At 36.1% G+C, this 17,572-nt stretch overlaps 3 protein-coding genes and 1 long non-coding RNA gene across 5 annotated transcripts; 3 read left to right on the forward strand and 1 right to left on the reverse strand.

The window, feature by feature from the left end:
- Positions 1-2,991: 2,991 nt before the first annotated feature.
- LOC106346300 (sugar transporter ERD6-like) lies at positions 2,992-7,066 on the forward strand. The gene is made up of 18 exons (XM_013785584.3): positions 2,992-3,371; positions 3,491-3,553; positions 3,649-3,738; positions 3,866-3,925; positions 4,032-4,097; positions 4,187-4,252; positions 4,757-4,832; positions 4,915-4,979; positions 5,094-5,186; positions 5,267-5,347; positions 5,471-5,555; positions 5,663-5,706; positions 5,796-5,858; positions 5,945-6,004; positions 6,148-6,201; positions 6,358-6,417; positions 6,522-6,636; positions 6,751-7,066. Exons 1-18 carry the CDS (start codon positions 3,138-3,140, stop codon positions 6,873-6,875), a joined length of 1,500 nt encoding a protein of 499 aa, XP_013641038.2. The 5' UTR covers positions 2,992-3,137; the 3' UTR covers positions 6,876-7,066.
- A 563-nt stretch (positions 7,067-7,629) lies between these two features.
- Positions 7,630-9,692, forward strand: LOC106349557 (phosphoglycerate mutase-like protein AT74H). Its single transcript, XM_013785583.3, has 2 exons — positions 7,630-8,095; positions 9,227-9,692. Exons 1-2 carry the CDS (start codon positions 7,639-7,641, stop codon positions 9,610-9,612), a joined length of 843 nt encoding a protein of 280 aa, XP_013641037.1. The 5' UTR covers positions 7,630-7,638; the 3' UTR covers positions 9,613-9,692.
- Positions 9,693-13,557: 3,865 nt separating this feature from the next.
- Positions 13,558-15,426, reverse strand: LOC125610154. Its single transcript, XR_007340163.1, has 6 exons — positions 15,021-15,426; positions 14,863-14,932; positions 14,533-14,645; positions 14,347-14,417; positions 14,064-14,248; positions 13,558-13,974 (listed from the first exon to the last, which is right to left on the reverse strand). It is a non-coding gene; the product is annotated as an uncharacterized LOC125610154 (long non-coding RNA).
- Positions 15,427-15,664: 238 nt separating this feature from the next.
- LOC106346297 (nuclear transcription factor Y subunit C-9) lies at positions 15,665-17,407 on the forward strand. 2 transcript variants are annotated; one of them, XM_013785579.3, is made up of 3 exons: positions 15,665-15,907; positions 16,317-17,031; positions 17,195-17,407. In XM_013785579.3, the coding sequence occupies exon 2, from the start codon at positions 16,323-16,325 to the stop codon at positions 17,013-17,015; it is 693 nt and encodes a 230-aa protein (XP_013641033.2). In that variant the 5' UTR covers positions 15,665-15,907; positions 16,317-16,322; the 3' UTR covers positions 17,016-17,031; positions 17,195-17,407. The 2 variants fall into 2 exon arrangements, with proteins under 2 accessions (XP_013641033.2, XP_013641032.2); XM_013785578.3 differs by having other exon boundaries at positions 15,678-15,907; positions 16,320-17,031.
- The last annotated feature ends 165 nt before the right edge of the window (positions 17,408-17,572 follow it).

Here is a 17,572-nt window from a genome sequence, read left to right on the forward strand (position 1 = left end):
CAAAGAGAAAGTCCCAAGAAAGAGTGTCAAAAGCTTTCGCAATGTCTACCTTTATGGTAATTCTCTTAGCGCCCTTGTTCTTATGGTACCCATTGACTAACTCACTGGCCAATACTGTATTTTCCAGCAGGAGTCTCCCTTCAACAAAGGCAGTTTGGTTCGGAACTATCAGCTCCTTGAGGATTGGCTTGAGGCGATGGACCAGTAGACGAGAGATTGTTTTATAGACTGTGTTAAGACAGGCTATGGGACGATAGTCTGTGATAAGCGCAGCTCCCGGGAACTTTGGTACCAGAGTGAGAATAGTGGAGTTGGTGGTCTTTGGTAAGAATCCAGAATTGAAGAAATTAGTGATTGCATTGATGACCTCTGTCCCCACAACACTCCATGCTCCTTTGAAAAACGCTGAGGTAAGGCCATCTGGTCCTGGGTTTTGTTAGGATTCTGAGAGAACATAAGCTTAGTAATCTCGGCTGTAGAAGGCATGATCAAGATTTTTTCTTTCTGTGACAGGCTGCATTGGAAAGGGGTTAGCCCTTGGAACCAATCAGAAGGTGAAGACAGATAGAAAAGTTGTTGATCAGGCCCAAGCACTGACTTGAAATGTTGGACCGCATGAGCACTCATGAGCAGAGGGTCTGTAATTAGGACGTCATTCTGGAGTAGAAAGGACCTAACAGCATTATAACTGGCCCTTGACAAGCAAACCCGAAAGAAGTATGTTGTATTTAAATCTCCCTCCTTAAGCCAGTTTATTCTCGGCTTCTGTCTGAAGTAGCATTCCTCAATTTGTCTAAGAAACTGCCATTTGAGGTTCAGATTCTTCTCTTCAGCAAAAGTCTCAGGTGACGGATCTTCAAAAGCATGTACCTGCGCAATTAGTAACAAACGGTGAGTTTCTTTCACTCTCTCCTCTATTTGTGAGTAATTCTCTCTATTTAATTGTTTTAGACTTCTCTTAATGCATTTCAACTTCCAGCACCACGACGCAAGGTTACCAGCCACATTCCCGGCATCAAACCAAGCATCTCGAACCACCTCAGTGAAGCCCGGGTGTTTAGTAAGGTAGTTTTGGAATCTGTAGGGTTTGGTCCCGGCTTTAGGTAGTTGGAAGGCTAGGTCTATCAGGCAGGGGGCATGGTCCGAAAATTCAGGTGGGAGGAAGGTTGCAGTAGCATGAGGGAATGTCGTCAAAACATTGCTGTTTATAAGACATCTATCAAGTTTCTTAGCTACCGGTGACAGGAGTTGCTTATTAGACCAGGTATGGGTAGGTCCTTGGTAGCGGAGGTCATAAGCGCCCAGTTGGAACAGACAGTCTCTGAATTCATAGATATTAGCAAGGCTTGAGTTTGCATTGAAGTCTGAATGCTCTGCGCTATGAAGAATTTGATTGAAGTCACCCCCACATAAACCAAAGTTGAAGATGAACTATTGGTAAAATTGTTAAGCAAATATATTTAACTACTGGTAAAATTGTTAAGCAAATATATTTAATTATTGGTAAAATTGTTAAGCAAATATATTTAAAAAATACTCAGTTAGGAACAAACTAGTCAACTAGTTGGTAGATTGCTTCCCATAATCGCGTTGCGTACTGTATACGTAAAACTGCATAGTTTGTTAAAGTCTCGGTAAAAATAGTGAATTAGGCTCTGTTATTCAATGGCTGGACAAAAACTAAAATGGGCCTATAAATGTGTGAGCTTAAAAGCCCAATTATATAGACAAAATATATTCGGTAAGAAAATGGGGCAAAAGAAAGAAATATAATTGGGCCATAGATTACTGGCCACAACATACTTTAATAATCCGTTGAACACTTAGGGTATGAACGGTGACCAGAGAATGACGAGGAATAATGCATTCTTTAACGTTTTTTTTTATTTCTTTTTTTGTAGAGAATTAAAGAACAAAAGTATTCCTTGTTAAAATTGATAAGGAATAACCATTCTTTTTTATTCATACTATTTTATTTCCGAACATTCATTTTTTATTTGTTCCTTTTGTTTCCCGAATGGTCACCAATCAGACCCTAAGTAAATTGGAACATTGAACTATGTTATGCCTCGAGTAGAACGGGATACTCTCTATTAGTTTTCCGATCACTTTCTTTTAATCAAAAGGGATAAAAGGACGTGTATTAGTTCATATAGCCCAACATGAAGCTTTTTTGTACATTCTTGTTTAACGCCTTTATGGCCGAATAGATCACAAGGGACCCATGTCAACAACTATGCAATATCAATTGGTCGATAATTATGATGTTTATGTATATAAATCAGTTAGATTTGTCTAGAATCTTAATGAAACGTTTGAAAGTTGCTTCAAGGATCCAACGAATAGCTAAGGTTTGTTGACGATCCCTGGCTAATTGAAATGGATCAACTTCAAAGCTGTGTTCCTTGGATGTATATAAAGAATAGTCAAATGTTTGAATTTTCTTTAAAAAAAGTGGTCGACTACGAAAATAAAACTAAAAAGTGATATATATATATATATATATATATATTGATAACGACATATATATATATTTCTCTCTTTGTGCACTACACTGACTCCCGTTATTCTACCAAAGATATTTTTACCTTTCTGACAAACTGTCTTTTCTGTATAAAAATTAAATTCCCTTAAATCAATTTTTTTCATTTTTATCAAGTATATTTACATATTGACAAAAGTATATAAAATCTATATATCACAATAGACATAGACACTAATTTTTATTTTTGACATGCATGTATAATCCTATAACTTAGGTATAGAGATAAATTTAAAGCTATCACTGTACAACACACATTGCTTAAAAGTACAAGCAAAATAGAAAGTAGAAATCAAACCAATAATACTCAGGTTCAGTCTGGATGAATGAATCTAGACAAAGCAAAAAATAATATCTCAAAAAGTTTCAAAATAGTGTGCTTTTGAGCCGGCTTCTCAAATGGCTTCTGACGTACTATAGAAAAAATGATATATCCACTAGTCTAGTAGATAAGAATTCAACCCTCAATTTGCATACGAACCTTTCAAGAAACTTCCAAGTCCTCTCACAAGCAACAACTCTACTTGTTCTTTTTATATACCAAATCCTCCTAACAAAGAGCGAACATAAGAAGCAAAGAAGGATTGTTTTGGAAATGGAGCGACAAAAAAGCATGGAGAAAGGGTTACTGAATAAGAGCTTAAGCATACGAGAACGAGAGTGTAAGTTCCCTAACGAAGACATTTTCTTAGAAACCGGATTATCGAGGAAATCCCCGAGAGATGTTATCAAGAAAAGTCAAGACGACGATGGTGAATGTCGTGTTACTGCCTCTGTTTTCCTCAGCACCTTTGTTGCCGTCTCTGGCTCCTTCTGCTCCGGTTGTGGCGTAAGTCATCGATTTCACACCCGGTTTAACCATAATCCATCCGGTTTTGACTGTCTTTCAGAGTTTCATTTGCTGCTCTGAACCAGCTTAACTGATTTGGATGTATTGTTTTTCTGTAGGCGGGTTTTTCATCGGGTGCTCAATCAGGGATTACCAAAGATTTATCTCTCTCAGTTGCTGAGGTAACCTATAATAAAAATATGTTATTTTCGAAATTTTAATATAAATAATTTTTAAGTTTGACTTCTAAGTTGACCTCTCTTGACTGATCATGCAGTACTCAATGTTCGGGTCGATTTTGACACTAGGAGGTTTGATTGGTGCAATATTCAGCGGTAAAGTCGCTGATGTCCTTGGAAGAAAGCGGGTAAGTTATAGATTACAACACATGTTTTAATTTATTTTGTCGACTCTCGTTGTTTGGTTGAACCGGTTCCCATCTACCGAACCGGTCTTTACGTACCTTTTTCTACTATTTTCTGAATAATAAACAGACGATGTTGTTTTGCGAAGCCTTCTGCGTCACAGGCTGGCTCGCGGTAGCATTGGCTAAGGTTTGTTTCTCTCGTCTACTTGTTGTTTGTCTTGTTTATCGTTATTTTTTATTTCTGAGTTTTATTAGAACTAAATTTATTCTCATAATCATATTTTGAAATGAAGGACGCATTGTGGCTGGACTCTGGAAGATTGTTACTTGGAATCGGCGTTGGTTTATTTAGCTACGTGGTAATTTATACCATTCTAAATTTATTTTCACCACAAATGAAAATTACTTAAATGATGAGTTAATGATACAAAGTTCTGTGTTAGTGTAGATCCCGGTCTATATAGCCGAAATCGCACCGAAACATGTCCGTGGTTCGTTTGTGTTCGCCAATCAAGTACGTTACGTTACCTTAAGAAGTGTATTTAACTAAGAGTTTCAAAAAATTTGTATTAAAATTACAAATTCACTGTTATTCAAAATATAATTTTTAAAATACTTTAAAATTCAGTATTATTGAACTTGTCATTTTAACAAACATTTTGAAATCCACTGTTATTGAACAAAAATTAAGTTGAAGATTTTAGAATGTTTTAAATATTTTTAGGGTGTTTTAGTGAAATTTTTTAATTATAAAAATAAAAATCCAAATCTCATATTTTTAGATGAGATTTTAGAATTATTTAACAAAAATCACACCAATTCTAAAATCCACCTAAAATCATCTAAAAATTCACTAAAATCAAATCACTTCAAATTTAAGATTCAATACACCGTCTTTAGTTTATTTGTTGGTCCGGTTTATGTTATAACCAAATTGATCAAACCGGTCCAACCTAATTTGGTCCAGCGTTATATTTTGAAAAAATAACATACATTCTTGTTGATAAAATACGCACAGCTGATGCAAAATTGCGGCATTGCGCTCTTCTTCATCATTGGCAATTTCGTTCCATGGCGATTATTAGCAATAGTCGGTACGATATTAAACTTATAAGAGAATGATATATATAATTCAAACGGGCTTAATTTTAACAATGTGCTTTTTTACGTTTCCAGGGTTTGTGCCATGTGTGCTCCACGTCTTTTGCTTATTTTTCATTCCCGAGTCTCCCAGATGGCTAGTAAGTTTATTTATGTTTGCATATGCATGCATGGTTTTGGTTTCCGTTAACTTAATACTGGTTTTGAAAATTTGTTTGAAGAGTATTAATTAAAACTTGTTATATATATGACAGGCGAAAAAAGGCCGTGATAAAGATTGCCGAACTGCTTTGCAATGTCTAAGAGGACCTGACGTCGACATTTCTCGCGAAGCAAACACAATCAGAGTATGAAATTTCTATTACAAAAAAAAAAAACTACGGTTAAACACTATTGGTTTTCAAATTCAACATTTTTTCGTTTGCAGGATACCATAGAAATGTCTGAAGTCGATGGTGAAACTAGAATGTCTGAATTGTTTCAGAGACGATATGCGTATCCGCTATTTGTAAGTATTTGACCTAACAAAAAAAACTAGTTTCTAATGATATGCGACTGTTTTCAATTTTTTTACATAATAGTTTCATTTGGAATCACTTATTATGTAATCATGACATATGTTTGTATACAGATCGGAGTTGGCTTAATGTTTTTGCAACAATTGAGCGGGAGCTCCGGTGTAACCTATTATGCAAGTAGCCTCTTCCAAAAAGGAGGTAACTTAGTTTTCATACATATACACTTGACAACATGAACATTTCATGTGTAATTTGTAAATAGCTCATTCCAAATTACAAAATTAACATATATAATTTACTTACAGGATTTCCAAGTGCTGTTGGCACATCTGTAATAGCCACGATGATGGTAAGTTTTCAAGATATATGTTTCTTTACTTTATTGTACAAGGGAAAATTCCAAAATGAAATATGAATTTATTCTTGTATCATTTTTAGGTTCCCAAAGCAATGCTGGGAACAATCATAGTCGATAAACTGGGGAGGAGAACGCTCCTAATGGTTAGATCTACTTTAGATTCAATCAAGTTATATCAAGTATGAATTTTCTTCATCCCACTAGAAATAAAATATTTCTCTATTTACAGGCTTCTTGTGCTGCGATGGGGTTAAGTGCTTTGCTCTTAAGTGTTTCCTACGGTTTCCAGGTAGTTTGAAGCCTGCCATATTCATATAAATACGTATATGAATTGAATATAATATTTTGTGACAGCATTGTATATGTAGTTAATATGCAATCTTTTAAGCTAATTATTGTCTTCAAATTTTTTGTTAAATACATATGGAGCAGTCATTTGGAATTCTCTCAGATCTCACTCCAATCGTCACTTGCATCGGCGTATTGGTAAGAACCCTAAAACATTCTTTTTACAAAATTACCATAACAAACAAACAACAGATGACAATGTTTTAGTTGTATCTTAATTCTTTGGATGAACTCCTTTCATTGCTGCTGATTAGTTGTCGTTAACGTTGTTGGTTTTATTTATGAAATGTATAGGGTCACATTGTGACATTTGCGTTGGGAATGGGAGGACTACCATGGATTATAATGGCTGAGGTATTCCAACATTTATATTTCATGTGACTTAGCTTGAATCCGGAGAATGTGTGTTGGGAGTTAGCTTTGTGAATCCAATTAATAAAAAATTATTTCGTTTGCAGATATTTCCCATGAATGTGAAAGTGTCAGCTGGAACCTTAGTTACCGTGACTAATTGGCTGTTTGGTTGGATTGTCACTTATACTTTCAATTTCATGCTGGAATGGAATGCATCAGGTACATAAGTAGATTAGATATAATCATATAAACACATAACAACAACAATTAGTTACCGTTATTTACTATTATGAATAAGTTGTTACTGATTGTATTTTTTGTTCATTTTTCAAGGGATGTTCTTCATCTTCTCAATGGTCTCAGCCTTTTCGATTGTGTTTGTATACTTTCTGGTACCAGAGACCAAAGGCCGATCACTTGAAGAAATACAAGCATTGTTTTCCGACTCTGTACAATAAATTTTGTTCTGTGTAAAATGATCATCATATTAATCGATTATTGTAATTAAAGAGAGAAAAAATCGATTATTATGATTTTTGTGAGTTTTAATGAGATATTTGTATGGGTCGAGTTTTGTATGGGAAAATGACAACAATAATTTGTATATGTAATTGTTTGGAAAACAATGCATGGTTTGATTACTTAGAAACGACTTTTTAATATGACTAAGGAAATAAGGATAGACTTAAATATAAATTCGTTTGATAATTAATGAAAAGACAAGTAAAGATAACACGAAAACTAGCCAAGTTGCGTCTTAAACGCTATCGTACGAACACGTGAATTACATTACATACGCATCATGCAAGAATAATGTGAAAAGAGTAGTTGTTGTCTTCCGTAACACATTGACATCATCCCGTTCCACTTGGACTACTATATACAACTCTGCTTTTGCAAAATAATTTATAAAAATTCTCCACTTAACCTACAAATTAGTATTGCCAGCCAAAACTATTAGTAGTAACTAATCAAATGAGTTCAGTTCAACAATAAAATCATATTGTCAACTTTGAGCTAAGTTACACCCAAAAGAACCTTCTAAGTTTTAATCAATGGGAAACGGAGTGGGATCATAAACATAATAGTAGTCGTCTTCTTGAGATCGTGGTCTCAAATGGTGGGCTCTCAATTTTGACAAGGAGGCATAATAATAATCGATCTCTCCACTATAAAACCAAAACATAATTAATCTAGCACCACAAAGGTAGAGAGAATAAAATGGGGACCGACAAAAAGATACTTCCAAAACGCATCATACTCATGCGCCACGGCGAGTCCGCCGGCAACATCGACCAAGGGGCTTACGCAACCACGCCCGACCACAAGATCCCTCTGACGGAAGAAGGACGAGCGCAGGCACGTGAGGCCGGTAGGAAGATGAGAGCCCTGATCTCAGCTCAAAGCGGCGGCACGTGCGGAGAGAATTGGCGCGTATACTTTTACGTGTCCCCGTACGAGAGGACGAGGACAACACTGAGGGAAGTAGGGAAAGCGTTCTCGAGGCGGCGCGTGATAGGAGTGAGGGAAGAGTGTAGGATCAGAGAACAAGATTTTGGGAATTTTCAAGTGGAAGATAGGATGAGAGTTGTGAAGGAGACGAGGGAACGTTTTGGAAGATTCTTTTACCGTTTCCCGGAGGGTGAATCTGCTTCCGACGTCTATGATCGTGTTTCAAGTAAGTTCTGCCTCTCTAGAGGATGATAATTCAGATAGCTAATATTAATATCTCCACATAATTGTTTTTCATTCTAAAACTTATTCTTCGATTGTGAGTACTCTTACGCTATTTGGGGCTCCTTGGCAACAAGGCTTAACTTCAGCCTTCAATCCAATAGCTGGAATGATTCGCTTCAGGCTCTAATCGACTTCACAGGAGACTCTACCCTCCGTTATCTCATTATTTTGGCTTGGCAAGCTTCAATTTATGAAATATGGAAAGAGAGAAACAACAGACTTCATCGGAATATTTTCAGGTCTCCTTCCTCTCTTGTATCTTCAATAAACGCTACTGTCAAAAACAGGATATCATCCTTCCGAGATGACAATGGAGTTTTCTCTAGCCAAACCATGCAGAGATGGCTGTCTACAAACTGATCAGTGCCACCTTCTCCTTTTTAAAAAGACAAATCAACCTTCGTCTTCTCAAAATTCTACGACTGCCATATCTCAGGCTGAGTTGATATTTCAGTTAAATGGGCTTGGCTTCATAGGAATCCTTACTACTCTTCAGTGGGCCTTTTGGATCATGAAACTCGGGCTTCTCACAATCGTTCAAACTGATTCCTAGCATGGGGTTTATGCTTCTACTAAAGTATTGTCTGTAACAAACTTTTGCCACATTTAATATAATCGCACCAAATTTTAGCAAAAAAAAAAAAAAACTATATTAATATTTGAAATATCTTTTTTTTTTAGAAAAGTTGCGTTGGATATTTCTGGTATGAAATAAGGTCAGGATAATTCAAATAATAAAATCACTACAGTAATTGTCATTACCAGATGGTTTAAGTAATTTAAAATCTTTTTATAAAGTTTGCATTAGTTGATATAATTTGGTCGGCTCTACTTTCAAGACTTTTGACGTTGTCTCTTGAGACAGAGAAGACGTACTTTGATTGGTCTTCGAGTTTGTTGATTATGCTAAGTTTATTTTTCTGGAACGCCTTCGCGTATCTTGATTCTTGATAATTACTTTTACAGTTGACGGAAAACGTGTAGCGCTCCTAGTTACTGGTTTTCCATATTGAAAATGATTAAAATGTTACGTTACATAACATCTATCTCTATGTTTGACCTCATTGGAAAGGTTTCTTGGAGTCTCTATGGAGAGACGTGGACATGAACAGGCATCAAGTGGATCCATTGAGTGAGCTAAACCTAGTGATTGTGTCCCATGGGCTGACCTCTCGTGTGTTTCTAATGAAATGGTTCAAGTGGACGGTGGAAGAGTTCGAGCGGCTGAACAATTTAGGGAACTGCGAGTTCAGAGTGATGGAGTTAGGTGCAGGAGGAGAGTACACCTTTGGGATACACCACACTGAAGAAGAGATGTTGGCTTGGGGCATGTCTAAAGATATGATTGATGATCAAATGGTTCGTGTTAATGGTTCTCGTGAAACGTTGAACGATTGTTGTACATTGCAACTCGATGAGTATTTCGATTTGTTAGATGTGACTGACGACGAAGAATGATGCTGATTATTTGTATGTACATTGCTATTGTACGTGTTTGCTTTTGAAAAAAAAAACTAGTAAGGCCCTGTTCGTTTGTACATCTGGAAGATGCATCCAGATGGTCCATCTAGATGTCTTATCCAGATGCTCTATCTGGGTGTTGTTCGTTTCTTCATTTCGTTCATGCATCCAAATGAATCATCTGAATGCAACTATGTTCGTTTGCTTGTCATTTTTTAACTTTCATCTGCATCTAGGTGGACTTGTTAATAAAATGACTAAAATATAATTTTTTACGTTTCGGCGGAAAAATTGCATTTTTACAGTTTTGGCCGAAAATATTTTTGCGGTTTTTGAGGAAATGTGTTTTTCGCAAAAAAGTGCATTTTTATGGTTTTTGGCGGAAAAATACGTTTTATGGGTTTGGCGGAAAGTACATTTTTTGCGGTTTGGACGGAAAAAATGTGTTTTGAAGTTTTGGCGGGAAAAGTGTTTTGCATGAAAAGTTTTTTTCACGATTTTGGCGGGAAAATACATTTTTCCAGTTTTGGCGAGAAATACATTTTTCCGGTTTTGGCGGAAAAATATATTTTTCCGGTTTTGGCGGGAAATGCGCTTTTCCGGTTTTGGCGAGAAAATGCGTTTTTCCGGTTTTGGCGAGAAAAATACAATTTTCCGGTTTTGGCGGGAAAATGTGTTTTTCCGGTTTTGGCGGGAAATGCGTTTTTCCGGTTTTGGCGGTAAAATTTCATTTTCCGGTTTTGGCGGTAAAATACATTTTTCCAGTTTTGGGAGAAAAATGCGTTTTTCCGGTTTTAGCGGGAAAATACATTTTTCGGTTTTGGCGGGAAAATACATTTTTCTGGTTTTGGCGGGAAAATACGTTTTCTGATTTTAGCGGGAAAATACATTTTTCCGGTTTCGGTGGGAAAATTATGTTTTCTGGTTTTGTCGGGAAACTTCTGTTTTCCAGTTTTGGCGGGAAAATTGTATTTTTCGGTTTTGGCGAGAAAATGCGTTTTTTTTTTGTTTTGGCGAGAAAATGCGTTGTTTCCGGTTTTGGCGGGAAAATGCTTTTTTGCGGTTTTGGCCGGAAAATGCTTTTGGAGTTTTGGCGGGAATATGTGTTTTTTGGGTTTTGGTCGAAAAGTGTGGTTTTACTGGTTTAGCCGAAAAATGTGTTTTAATGAAAATGTGTGTTTTATGTTTTTTTTGCGGAAAAAGGCATCTTGCGGTTTTGGCGGGAAAGTGTGTTTTTCCGTTTTGCGAGAAAATACATTTTTTGGTTATAGCGGAAAAATGTATATGCAAAAAAAAAATAGAATTTACGGTTTGAAAATAATATTTTGATTTTAAAAGGTCATTTTTGTCATTTATTATTTTGGACTGAACTAGATGCATCTGCATCCAGATGCACCATCAAGACTCACTTTCATTTGGGTGAGAATTTGAGATGAGTTTTTAAAAATTCAGCTGGGTGATCCATCTGGATGTAGCATTATAATGCACTAAACGAACATCAATTTGCATCTTCACCCAGATGGATCACCTAGGTGAGCAAACAAACAGGGCCTAATTATCTCATTTGTTGTTTGGTTTCATCACTTGTAAATCAAGTTTAGTAGTATTGAAATTACATTTTCGTATAATAAAAAAAATGAAGTGGTATTTTCTAAAGAAAACACATGTAATAGTTCTTCAAAACCAATTGGTGAACCGATTATAGTTACTGCAAAGTAAACAAGATATGTTTTATGTAGGTTGATTATTGTCAAAGGCATATTTTAAGGAAACACGCAAAAGGGCATTTGGTCTAGTGGTATGATTCTCGCTTAGGGCAGGATTAACAGGGACGCTTGGAGAAGTGCTAGAGGGTGGGCTCCACAGCAAAAGACGAAGCAGCGACGCCAAAGACGTCAGATTAAGCGTCGGGTTTTGTTGGGTCTTGTACTGTTTCACGGGCTTAACTAACACGTGGCAGTCCGCGATTGACTCGTTTTTAATTTTTTTCTTTTTTTAAAAAAAATCAGACAAAAAACTGAAAAAAATAAAATAATAAGCACTCCACTTGGGGTGTTAGGTTAATGGTGCTCTTAGGGTGCGAGAGGTCCCGAGTTCAATTCTCGGAATGCCCTAGTTTAAAAATATTTTAGTTCAATTTTAGATTCCAATTTGCAGAAGTATTTGGACCACTGCTGAGTTTTTTTTTTACTTTTTGAATTTCTTTATCACAAAGAAGTAACTACTAATTTTGAGTGGAAGAAATAATAGTTTTTTTTTTTTGTGCAAAGGAAGAAATAATAGTTAACTAGAGGTTTGCCGGCGCTACGCGCCGGGTTTTTGTACAGTGATATGTTTTAGTAATTTTAAAACTGTTTTTGGTGTTTTAGTTTAAAATGCTATAATATCAACAAAAATTCATTAGAATCTAGACTAAAATATGAAAAATACTTTCTTTCCTTCATTTGACAGAACATTTTTTCCAACAACATACATGTATGATTTAATGTACTCCAATTTCAGCGAGATAATAATTTAGGATTGAGACTAAATTATATGAATTATATTATACTTATACCATTTGACAGAAGATAGTATTAAAAATTATATTATTTTACTCTTCTATATGCATACAATAACTGTATTCATATGTGCACCAAGAGTAAATCTCCTACTCAAATTTATGGATTATTTTATTTTTGTTATATTCCAAATCTTGAGAGGCTAAAACACGATTTATGCATGAATACTGATATTTTATATGATTTTTTTGTTTGATTTTAGAATAATTTTATTATATTTAATTATTTATAATATGTGGATTGTTTTTAATTTTCTATTTTAGAAATTGCAATGAAAATAACGATTGTTGTAAAATACAGTATCTGAATTGTGTATTATTTGAATGTAAAACACAATTAGTGGAACTCAAATGATAGATAAATTGGGTTTAAAATTTGGACATTTTCATGGAACAATCATATAAATTATCATTGTATGTTTGATATTTCTGCTTATGCGAACGTATATTTGATGTAATTTATCATAAATATGTCTAATATATATATTATGAGTATGTAAGGAACACTAATCAAGTTATTGGGCTTGATTCTTGTTTAGAAGCAAGATTGTTGGAAAGAGGAAGCATAAGACGTTTTTTCCATCGAACTCATTTGTTTATTTGTTCTCTTAATTTAGGTTTTGTACTTCGTCTGTTAAGACTTTTAAAGGTAAACTAACATCATCGTTGTATACTTGTAATGTGACATTGGGGATTGAATCAAATCAAAGAGTGTCATGTGTCATCATCCTTAATTTGATCATTGTTTATAAATGAATCCTTTCGTAATTTGATCTCTCTTGTTTGGAACTTCAGGGCTTTTGATTTTAGACCAGGATGAGGTTTATTTGCAAGGTTGAAGATGCTTAAAAAACAAAGTGCATCCATTTTTAACTTGTCTATTACGTAATTATATATTATCCTGATTTCTCAGAAAATGTAGCTGCGTTCATTTGATGCATGATGGGTGACACCTACAGATAAGAAGTTTCATGTTTCTTCTCAGATTAGTCGTTGCAAGCCAATCTTCTTAACTAAAGCTAATGTAAATCAGAAGTGGAGAAAACCAGAGTGAGTCTTACTTTGAATCTACTTAACCAGGTGGAGCACATATACGGAAACCTACCTCTTCAAACAAATGATTTTGGAAAGTATGCCTAACATGTTATATGAATTTCAATGTTATGTCTACGTAGTCATCAGAAATTCCTAACCAAATGCATTATGTTAATGTTTTTGAAACAATTCTGGTTAAATCTTTGGCCGGATTGTTATTTCTTGATCTTGCAAGGAATCGTAATCAAATTGTCGTTCTAATATTGTTGGTCCTATCTCTTCCTCAAGTAAGTAGGCAAAGTCAGCATGTATGGGGATGTTTGCCTTTTAAAAATGAATAATGAGCCTTCATTAAAAAGTTTTTTATAGATTTTGATAGGAATGAACAGGGTTCTTAGTGACCAAGCTAAACAAATAATTTTTTTTCTTTAAACTCGCAAAAAGATTCTTAAAGGAAGGTATTTCCTAAATTATTTATTCATAATGAGCCTTGGGCTTGAACACTCCTTGTGATGCGAAGCTAACCATTGCAGGCCTTCTCGACGGTGTGCAACATCAACCAGAAGTTCTGCACTGTCAGCTCTGACTCCACCACGATGGAGCAGATCATGGCTTCCACTACTCATGCCTGATCCTTCCTCTATCACTCCACAAGCTTGCAGTCCAGTGTGGTTGGCAAGGACCACCTTGGCGACATCAGTCAAGGACTTAGTTTTTAACTGCTTCAGCTCCAGGCATGTCATCTCATGGGTTATTATCATCCCCTGCGCATGAACCAAATTAGAAACCGTAGTCCTAAGAAGATTAAGTTGAAAACATGTTTATAAAGGTTTGGAAAGGCTCTTAAACTTACGTTTTTCCAGCAAAGTTTGGATTGGTGGACGTTGATTACGGTCAAATATCCTTGACATGGTGAAGGACTGATGCTTTGAGGAGAAGTGAAAGTGAAATCTTCAACTGGAAAGTGAAAGTGCTACCATCCAAGTCCTTTAAGCACTGTGGTAGGGGTCTTTGATCGGGGTCCTCCAAACCCGGGTCCTGTTAGAAAATTCAGGTGAGGTTTTCTGTAGTGGTGTTATCATAAGTTGTATAATTCGCTGGTTTACGATAAGTTGAGCGACTTCTGCTGAACATACGTTGGTTAGTTTAGTCATCTGTCCATCAAATGCAGCAAACCCAAAGTATATGTCCCATCAGACCCACAGAGCTGGACACAGTACCATAAGTTACATACTTTATATTGTTTAGTAGTGGTAAGATATTGTAACCAAAATTTTAAACGTTAGTTAAGAAAGACTAAAAATTTAGTTGATTGAGTATACCTGAGAACACCAGCTGCCTTGTCGTTCTTGAATAACATTTTGAGCAGGAAGTGTAGCACCACCCATAAGTAGTGTCAATACTAACAACTTCTCCAGCGCAGAGAAACTCTATTCTGTTGTAAGAATAGTTAATATATCATTTTAGTATTAAGATATGAATCAGTAAAACATGATGAGAATAGGTTACGATTGCACATGTGGGTCTGTGTTATGGACATAGGCATTAAGCTCAGTAACAGTGGCCATAGGTTGTTTTAAAAATCTTCATTTAACTACCATATATTCCAATAAGCCATTGACAATAAGCTAAATTTTAAATTTTAAAGTTACCTGCTCCATGGATCATTTAACTTCACTTAAATCAAGCTGTGGATGCTAATAGCCCCTGGATCACCATAGACTGCAATGCATCAAACACAATTAGTAAGGAAAAAAAGACCATGTGACAAGGAGTTTTACCTATAACAGATTCAGTAAAGCGAAATTACCTGCTCATATACCAGAATCATACTGATCCCCAAGCTACAGTTTCTTTACTTCGACCAGCTTTTAACTCAAACAGAAGCATCTGAGGATTTAAAATTATCTTAACTTTCTTAGAGATGCTTTTGTATAATAATAATAGAGATCGAGAAGAAAATATGAGCAGCGTCATTCCCTTAAGCTCCATATATATAGGGTTTGAAATAATTTACAAAGCCAGGGGGAGGTGAAAGGATTTCGAAATCCTTGAATGCTACGATTGAATACGATCATGAACATCAAAAATTAAACGTCTGGGAGTGGTGTCTCGCTTTAATTTCGTCGGTTACAAAACTGTGAAAGACGTGTTGAGACGTCAGAGACGAAGGCGGAAGAGAGGAGATATGTGAGTGCTGGGATTATTGCCCTGATTTACATGGGCCACATATCTAAACAAACATAAGCAGTTAATTAGGCTAGGGGAAATAAAGCCCAAATAAAAGAACAAAATGAGTACGAAAAGTTGATTTCGTAGAAGGTTAATGAGGTGCCACGTGTCACAAAAAGCCCCTACCTTCCTGATGATGTGGATGAAGGAGTAGAGAGACAACTTTCCTTTATTGTATAAGATTTATAATTTTATATCCGTAAAAGAAAGTAACAACGAAACATCATCTGACAGGAGCACAAGAATCTTGACAAAAGCCCAGCGCTTGACACGACACCCACCTTTTAAAGCTTTCCACACTTATTACACCCGTTTCTGTTGTTGTTGTCTTCTATTTCCTTCATTGTTAAAGTCGAAAAAGGAGTACCAGATCTTAAAACTCAAAGAGTATCCAACTAGTGTCTTCCCCACAGTCCAACTCTTCCTCTTCCTCAGATTCTCCTTGCAAATCCAACTCATACATAGGTCACTCTCCTTTCCAGATATTTTCTGTTTACTTTGCCTTTGTTAGTTTTTTTTTCTTTTGTTCTGACCTGTTCTTGCATATGTTTTCTGAAATTCATGCACTTGATAAAAATAATAGACATGGTGTGTTGTTTGAAACGCTTCTACTTGGTTAATATCTTTTGCTCTGTTTGACTATTTTGAAGGAACTAAATTTATGGGTTCTTTTTTTCTAATAATTAGATTTATGCACTTTCTTTTTTAACTATATAAATCTCACTGCTTATACTTATTGCTTTAGTAGATCTTCTAAGTAAATTTAGGAATATTGATTAAACCATATATATAATCCAAATTTGTTCCAGCTATTCTTGTTAATTGTTTGCAACCTTATCTCTTTAGATGTTTGATGAAAAGCTTTTATTTCTAGTAGAGAATGGATCAACAAGAGCATGGACAGTCGGGAGCCATGAACTACGGCACAAACCCATACCAAACCAATCCCATGACCACCACTGCACCCGGAAGCGCGGGGCCAGCAGCACCACAAGGCCAGCTAGCGTTCCACCAGATCCACCAACAGCAGCAGCAACAACAGCTGACTCAGCAGCTTCAAGTCTTCTGGGAGAACCAATTCAAAGAGATTGAGAAAACAACCGATTTCAAGAACCACAGCCTTCCCCTAGCGAGGATCAAGAAGATCATGAAAGCCGACGAGGACGTCCGCATGATCTCCGCCGAGGCTCCCGTTGTGTTTGCAAGGGCCTGCGAGATGTTCATCTTGGAGCTGACGCTAAGGTCGTGGAACCACACGGAGGAGAACAAGAGGAGGACGCTTCAGAAGAATGATATAGCAGCTGCTGTGACTAGAACTGATATTTTTGATTTTCTTGTGGATATTGTTCCTAGGGAGGATCTCAGGGATGAGGTTTTGGGAAGAGGGACTGTCCCTGAGGCTGCTGCTGCTGCTGGTTACCCTTATGGATACTTGCCTCCGGGGACTGGGCCAATAGGGAACCCGGGAATGGTTATGGGTAACCCTGGTGGTGCATACCCACCTAACCCGTATATGGGTCAGCCCATGTGGCCGCAGCAACAGGGACCTGACCAACCTGACCCGGAAAATTAGCTTTGGCATAGAAACTGTGAGTTTTTCCCTAGCTTCTTTTACGCATAATCAATATCTAGTGTGTGGGTGTTTGTGTTGGTGGTATAGATGAGGACTTGTTTTGACTTCCATGCTTTCAAAGACAAAGCTATACAGTCTGATAGTTATATATTATTATGTTTGTTGTTTCTTTGTTGCAGAGTTCATGTCAAGCCAAGTTGAATGAAGAAAGGAGTTTAGAGAAGAACATATCATAATTTCAAATTGTAGAAGAAACTCTAAGTGTTTGTTTATTATGTTCATTCCATCCTTTCTTGTAAGGAGACATTTAGGGATGAATTACCTGAAGAATGTATAAACTGTAACTTTGTAAGGATGAAAGAAGTGTGGGTTGACAAGTTCTTTTTTATTTATTTGAATGTTATCTTATCATTCTCAAGAAAAAGAAAAATTCTCAAAAAATGTTATTCTCTTCATTTTTAAATAAGTGTCACTTTTACACTTTTCACAAAGACTAAAAAAGGACGAAAATATATGTAGATTGTTATTAATTACATTTTTCTGACCAATAGTATTTG

This window comes from Brassica napus, chromosome A6 (genome assembly GCF_020379485.1).
Source record: "Brassica napus cultivar Da-Ae chromosome A6, Da-Ae, whole genome shotgun sequence".
In the NCBI taxonomy this organism is placed as follows: Eukaryota; Viridiplantae; Streptophyta; class Magnoliopsida; order Brassicales; family Brassicaceae; genus Brassica; species Brassica napus.